The sequence below is a fragment of the Limulus polyphemus genome, unplaced genomic scaffold, assembly GCF_000517525.1.
Source record: "Limulus polyphemus unplaced genomic scaffold, Limulus_polyphemus-2.1.2 Scaffold5910, whole genome shotgun sequence".
NCBI lineage: Eukaryota > Metazoa > Arthropoda > Merostomata > Xiphosura > Limulidae > Limulus > Limulus polyphemus.
This window is the reverse complement of record NW_013671520.1, coordinates 4,815-13,079: the sequence shown is the minus strand read 5'-3', so window position 1 is coordinate 13,079 and position 8,265 is coordinate 4,815. Positions and strand designations below refer to the sequence as shown.

At 29.9% G+C, this 8,265-nt stretch overlaps 1 protein-coding gene across 1 annotated transcript in view; it reads right to left on the bottom strand.

The window, feature by feature from the left end:
* LOC106473127 (protein lifeguard 2-like) overlaps positions 1 to 8,258 on the bottom strand; it is a 15,856-nt gene extending 7,598 nt beyond the window's left edge. The window contains exons 1-5 of the mRNA XM_022401622.1: positions 7,031 to 8,258; positions 6,261 to 6,298; positions 4,988 to 5,033; positions 3,236 to 3,277; positions 1,731 to 1,820 (exon numbers count right to left, since the gene is read on the bottom strand). Coding sequence (XP_022257330.1) covers positions 1,731 to 1,820; positions 3,236 to 3,277; positions 4,988 to 5,033; positions 6,261 to 6,298; positions 7,031 to 7,105 — 291 coding nt within the window. The 5' untranslated portion in view covers positions 7,106 to 8,258. The remainder of the gene's footprint in view (positions 1 to 1,730; positions 1,821 to 3,235; positions 3,278 to 4,987; positions 5,034 to 6,260; positions 6,299 to 7,030) is intronic.
* Positions 8,259 to 8,265: the final 7 nt, after the last annotated feature.

Below are 8,265 nucleotides of genomic sequence, written 5' to 3'. Positions count from 1 at the left end.
CACCAATGAAAACACCAGATGTTTGTAGTTTGAGGGATAAAAAGCAGAATTCACCAATGAGAACACCAGATGTTTGTAGTTTGAGGGATAAAAAAAACTAACATTTCCTGTAGTTTTAATGATTTACTTGTTTTTTCAGGTAGTCAATGTTGTGTATGCCTCTTTGGGAGCCATGGTGTTTTCATTGGTGAGTTCAGTTTTTTAACCCTCAAACTACAAACTTCTGGTGTTCTTATTGGTGAGTTCAGACTTACTATTATTTATTATATATATATATATATATATACAGTATCAAAAAGAAAGAGAACATAACAGATCTTTAATAAAAACAGGTTTTGTATACATTGATTATTATTAATTTCTAATCAAAGTTTATTACCTACAAACGTCAGAACTTTTTAAAAATCAACCCAGTAATTAATATGGTTAACTTAATAAACCATTTTTATTTATAACGATTTGAATTCATTGACTCATAAGTTGGATATTCTCAGAGACGTTGTCTGCCATAATCCCAGTAATATCTCGTAAGGTTTAGCTAGCTTAGGATATTTAGATTAGTCCTAGCAAACAACACAAAATAATCCTCATATTAAAAATAAATACTTATATGTTCATGCAACATTTTTAATGAAAGTACAAGTAAAGAAAGAATAAAATAGAACTTATGAAACATATGAAAATAGTTTGATTCATGCACTATCAACGATTCGTCGTCCCTTGAAAAGTGTAACACCAACATATCAGCTCCGACGGTGTAACTTTAGAGTAGCTTAAGATTCAATATCAATTACCATATCACGACTATAGAGTAAAGTAGCCGGACAGTACGGGTAGTATAGCAAAAATGTTTATGAAGAAAAATAATAATTAATTAATTAAATGAATAACGCAACTGTATAATATAATAAATATACGAGTATTTTAATTAAGATAACCAAATTAAATGTAGCCAGAAGAAAAATATTTATTAAACACACTATAAGCTGGGTCTAACACAACTTTAATTGTCCCTTATACATCTGATCAACGTATACGGTAGGGAGCCAGAAGTATTAAATAAATTAAAACCCTATGAACTCGTTGTATTACCTTGTAATTAACTGAACAGATAGCTTAAACTAACAAGATGTATAACTGATGTGTAGATAAGAGTTTTGAAAAGGTAATGATGGGCTAAGTTTACTGATCCCAACATAACGAACAAATTTGAGTTATATCTGATAACGTATCTGGCTGAAACAAGCTACCAGTCGTGAGAAATATATAAATCCATAAATGGGTGTACTATTTAAAGGATTGTTTTTCATTTTCCACTGTTTGAAAATTTATCAGATTCAGCTACACTGTTTACGGAAAAGAACAGTAAGTTGTTACAACAATATTTAAACCTGTCAATACCAATATTATACACCATTGTTAACTACCAGTGTGAGCAAGTAAAGTTCGTCACACTTTCTAGTACAGTTCGAGTTAGATTGTTTGTTTTGGTGAAATATTCTAAACTTGTGATTCTACCACATTATCAACATTTATATATATATATATATAGACTGCCATTAATTTTTTAAAATATTAAGTAATCTTCTACTAAAACATACATAGTTGACTCGTTTTCTGTCATATTTTTGGATTAGCTGAAAGAAACACAACTACAGTTACTATACACTCTTATTTTCATTAAATATACTAATTATACAAATAATATTAGATGAAGTTAAGCATCTTACCCTTCCTGGAATGAATATGCAAATGAAGCCAAAACACACCAAAACCAGTAGAGCCACAAACAACATGCCCCCAAACATTGTGAAGTCCCACTAAAAAAAACATTCACCTCAAGATTAATCACTAGCTTTCACATACTGTGCTCTAAAGAATAAACTCATGTTAATATAGTTAATTTTCATATTGAAATTTAATTTTTTTCACTTAACTATCTGTAAATATTATATAAAGGTCAGTGAAAACAACAGTAATCATTGGGATGACGAAGGATACAGTAATCACTGGGATGAAGAAGGATACAGTAATCACTGGGATGACGAAGGATACAGTAATCACTGGGTTGACGAAGGATACAGTAATCGCTGGGATGACAAAGGATATAGTAATAACTAATATAATGTCTTATCTCCCAAATTTTCTGAGCACTGGAGGTTTCGAAAATAATGATTAACTGTCATTTTCTATTGGTTTAGGTAGGTTAACAAAGAAACAAGTCTGATTACCCTGGTGAACAATAATTAAAGTACAAGTCTAACAAACTTAAAAACTTTCATTTGATAATCTACTTTTCAAGTTGTATTAAATATAGACAGTTTAACTACATCATTGTGAACTTCGTCAGTTATAACAATGTACAAAAAAAAATGAAGAAATGACCATAAATTATTCAAAACTATAAGTCTGGTGATCAACATATTTGATTTCATGATATCTTGCTAGTGTATTGCCAAAAATATTTTAGCCAATAAATATATTTTCTCTACCAACTACATTTCTATAATGAGATTCAGAAAATTATAATTATTCAGTAGATAAATATAGAAATGCCAATTTCATGCATATCATTTGTGTATAATTATTTAGTTGTTACTTAAAAAGAACCAATTCATTCTAACAAAGTAATTGCCAGTCTGACGCTATTTCTAGTACCGATATTTGTATTAAAATATTTAATAGTGAAGAGAATTTGGCAAAAATTGTCACAATCCCTTGTGCTCTTTTTTTACACGACAGATATTGAAAGTGATCTGATAAAGATGTATATAAACCTTACACTTTTTTGGTTACTAACAACAGAAAATAATGGTGCTACTTTCTGAACGATTGTTTATCCTGGTTTCTCCATATATATTGCATGAATATGTAATATATATAATTACCAAATGTCGAGATACCTTTCACTAGTGACAATAGGGCAAGTTAACAGCTGACTTAGAGAGAGTAGCACGAAATGAAGAAAATAAAACTATTAATTCCATCAGAATCACTTTAGAAAGTATCAAGAAATAGTATCAAGCAGTGTGTTACTATTAAAATTGTGTAAAAAAACTGTTAACTTGCCCTATTGTCTCTAGTGAAAGGTATCTCGACATTTGGTAATTATATATATTACATATTCATGCAATATATATGGAGAAACCAGGATAAAAACAAATAATGTGTATTACAATTTAAGAAATATGATCAAACCAAATTAAGAGTTTAATAACAATACAAACTAACTTACCTTTGTCTGGAAAGCAAAGATGGTCAGGCCTAAACATACAAACTGTGGAGAAAACAGTATTTACAAGTTACACAACTATCAAGATGAAATTCTAATAGTGTACAGTGAAAAGTTGTCTTATTTATGAACTGCATGAGCCAACATCGTATGTTATAAATTTTATTCCCAAACATTAGAAGAAATTTCACATTTCAACTAAAAGTCCAATTTTATGTATAATTACAGATAAATAACAATACTTTCTTGTAACATACAAAGATACTAACTGTAATCCTCTGAATCAATATAAGTGATGATAATATGCAAATGTCTCAACATTGGTCATAAAAAAACACCAAAAAAAACCCTTGTATGAAGCCATACAACATATGGGTAAATCACAGATATATATATATATATATAGTCCAAAGTTTTATCTTATCACGTTGTGAGTACCATGTAATTAGAAATTAAAAATATAAATATATTACAAACAAACAGAACATTTTCTGCCCACATTTTGATATGTCTGCCCATAAAAACACTAAAGGCTTATGATGGCAATGGATGTAACTCTTGAATTCAGACATTGGTTCTAAAACAGATTTCAAGTTTTGTTAGATAAGTATTTACCATTATTAAAAAAAGTTAAACCAGTTAAAGAATTCACTTGGATGAATAACAGTGTCTAATCTTCTGGATCAGGACAACCATTCACGCTATGTTTCGAACATATTTACTATTTACAAAAAACGTTATATTTTAAAGGATATTCATGAAAGGTAGAGGGAGTGTTTGGTACATTTAAATAAAAGTTAAACTGATTATTTCAAAACAACACATAGTGTTGCTCAAAGAGTAGTTAGTTGTTTTTTTTAAATGATCTGGAAAGTATTTACAAAACTCATAAAAAATTTAAAATAAAAATAATAAAACTGTTCCAAATTGATGTCTTAGTTTCTTTAAAAGAATATTTTATCCATTTTATGTTAAAACAGATCTTTGACAAACTGAAGATAACTAAAATTCCTCTATATTTACCAAGAAGGAGCTTTTTCTGATTTTTCTAACAGTTAATTCTAAACTGTGAACATATTTTCTGATCTCACTGTAAGCAAGCCTTCTAAGAACAAGCCCCCCCCCCCCAAAAAAAAGAGGCTAATTGAAAATAATTTATAATTGAGGTACAAAGTAAATCTTAAGGAATTATACTGTGAGTCTAATAATGGCTGGAGGCGGCTTGAATGAGTAATGAAGAAAAACTTTAATATAAGTTTAACATAACAGTACTGTGAGTCATTAAAAACAATTGGACGAAACACCTAACAGTAATAAATAGTTTCTGGTGTGAGGAATTGCTTATTATAAATAAGTTAGTGAGGCATTATTTAAGAAATATTGCTACAAAACTTCACAACATAACACATTTTAACTTTTTCCTACTTCTAAATAGTTGAAATCTTCCTTTACTTGCAAGCTGCCCGAAATTACTTCAGTAAACTTATGTAAAAAATAAAATTAAAAAAACATTATGACCAGCAGAGCATGTTGTTGCTGTTGTTTATTGAAATTTGTGCAAAGTTACTCAAGGTCTATTTGTGCTAACTGTCCCTAGTTAACACTGTTCACTGCCAACTCGAGGGCTATCTAACTCTTATAATAAACAACAATACTCAAAAGTGGCCAATTAGTGAAAAGTATAAAAAAAAGAACTGGAGATTTGAAGTAAGTGATACAAGTTAATAAAATTTCTCGTGTTTGTAAAAAACTTACGGTACATATTCCAGCTGCAATCATCACTTCATCATGGCCATAGTAACTAGGAAAAATATTAAAATTATTATTCATATATATCTGTTCAACAAATTATAGACTAACGAAATAGAAAAGTCATAAATGCTACCAACATATAAAATTACATGTTATCTTTAAAAGATAACGAGTTTACTGATTATGTTTGCTTATTCCAACTGAATTTGGGATTTGTATTGACTTAAAAGTTCTTTATTATTATTATCAATTTTTTTACACGAGCTCAACACAACTAGATCTGGCCAATTAACTCGATTACCAATAAGCATCAATCGATATCCCATAAAAGTATAACCACAAATACAATTAAATCAATTAACATCACAAAAATAATCAACTAATCAACAATTTGTGGTTCTGATTATTCGAACTATCCAAATATTCGAAATATTACCATCGTGATTTAACCTCATTTTCAATCAATTTGAGTTTGTAGATTAATCAATTAGTATTCCTGATTACTAATATTTTTAATTATTCTCACTATCAAGTGTCATGCGAGGAAAATGAATTAATGAGCCCCAACAACTGATTAACAAACCCCTCTATCTACCCAATTCTAAACCCAACACCATGCAAAAACAATCATAAAACTTACTTTTTGTTACAACAATCATACTTAGTTTCACAAAAACTATCATTGTTCTTCCTTGTGATGACATTTTCAGAAAATTGAAAGATATTAATACTAAAAAAAAGGCCTTTTTCTTGTCTTCAATTATTTTTGTTGTATGTACATGTTATCAGAACATGTTGCTATAACAACAGCATACAATAACCCACATAAACAAAGTAAAAGTATCAGAAACTAAGAGAAAATCTCTACAAGCAACTAACCAGTGTGAGCACATAACAGCATTTACTCACCTAGTTTTGGACATCTTTTCAATACCAGTTATTTTTCTTGTAATCTAATATAAAAAATCTCTACAAGCAACTAACCAGTGTGAGCACGTAACAGCATTTATTCACCTAGTTTTGGACATCTTTTCAATACCAGTTATGTTTCTTGTAATCTAATATAAATAATCTCTACAAGCAACTAACCAGTGTGAGCACATAACAGCATTTATTCACCTAGTTTTGGACATCTTTTCAATACCAGTTATGTTTCTTGTAATCTAATATAAACTGTATTCAAAAGTAACAACTTTATTTACCAGAACTACAGTTGATAAAAGGTATTTAGTATAACATCCTGAAATATTCAACTGTCAATTTTTAAAACACTCACCTAGCTGTAGTACCAAGAAGAAAGGATTCCAAGAGAGTCTGAAAAAATGTGCGTTCATTAAATTGTGTCACACTTCTGTCAATCAAACAATGGATCTTAGACTTTCAAGTTAAACACATGACCAAATACATGTAACCATAGCAACACCCCCCCCCCTCAAATAAAAGACAAAAAAATTTGAAGTAACACAACAAACTTCCTCAGGATTATGCTGTACTTATATGATTACTAAATCACTCTCATATTAAATGTGTTCACGAAAATTATCAATGTAATAAAGGACCTTAAAAAAGTGCACGAAATACAATGGTATTAGTGTCTTTAAGATCTTTACTAGATGGTTCAGTATACACTACCTGTAGACACACACACAGAGAGACTCATTACATGTATATAGAAATAAATAGTTTACAGTCGTGCTGTAATTCATTAGCACACATATTTTTACTTAAACCACAAAAAGTTAAGTCCAAACACTATAAAACTTATGTTATACTTGTCATACTAAGTTAAAACTTTTTTCCATCTCTCTTACAGTCAAACTGAAGTATTGCAATAATGAAACAAAAACAATATATTTTTTTAGCATGATACAACACTATCTTGCAATAAACAAAGTATTTCTATTTTGAAGTTATTCGCAGTAATACCAGAAAGATATTTTTGATGTGGCCACAAATTTCTAATACCACTAATAAAAACTCACTTAAAATAACACACCAACAGCAGAACCCGTCTGAAACACAACATGGAAACTCTTGTATACTTACAAACACCATCAGACAGATGAGGTTTACTGGAAATGTTCGTCTCACTTTGTCACAACAGACCAAGACAATCATCATTATAAATACAAGTACTCTGTACAAAGAACAGATACAGAAATGGACATGGATCACTACATTGTGCTCGGGTGAACTTACAAATTTCTCTTACACAGTTTCCCAAAAAAAGTTGAAAGAAAACTGTAATTTTATGAGTTAGAGGGTATCTTTATTTCTGTTCACATCATATTAAAACTTTTTTGAAGAGAAAAAAAAGTATAAAGAATACAACTGTAAAACATCTATTCCTGTTTACATATACCGAGGATTAAATACACTTTATAAAAATAATTTTCAATGTCCCATGCTACCCTTTGAATTAAACTAAACTATCTGGCATTTATGTGATGCAAATTAATTACTTCTAGAGAAATAATTCATCACCAGGGGGTGCTCGAAGACCGAGGCTGATGAATTTTGAAATTAGCATGAGGATTAGGCTTTTATAGACTGATTGAAAGTATAGGGCTCTTAGAGAATTAAAAAAAAAGGCATGAAGATAGCAGAAGTGAAGGCAATGGTGATGTTGAGACATGTCGTGATGATGACAAACTATATCAACAAACAGGCCTTGTCAGGGGTCAATAAATCCAAGTGCCAGAACTTTCAATGATTTCCTCCATCAACTATTGTGCTCACTCTGACTGCCACAGATACACAATTGTGGTCAAATGGGATTATAGCACTTTATAAGATATTCTTATAAAGTGCTATAATCCTTGTGCATACAAGTTATTCTTATAAAGTGCTATAATCCCCGTGTATACAAGATATCCTTATAGTGTTATAATCCCTGTGTATACAAGTTATTCTTATAAAGTGCTATAATCCCTGTGTATACAAGATATCCTTATAAAGTGTTATAATCCCTGTGTATACAAGTTATTCTTATAAAGTGCTATAATCCTTGTGTATACAAGATATCCTTATAAAGTGTTATAATCCCTGTGTATACAAGTTATTCTTATAAAGTGCTATAATCCTTGTGTATACAAGTTATTCTTATAAAGTGCTATAATCCCTGTGTATACAAGTTATCCATATAAAGTGCTATAATCCTTGTGTATACAAGTTATCCTTATAAAGTGCTATAATCCTTGTGTATACAAGTTATCCTTATAAAGTGCTATAATCCCTGTGTATACAAGATATCATTATAAAGTGCTATAATCCCTGTGTAT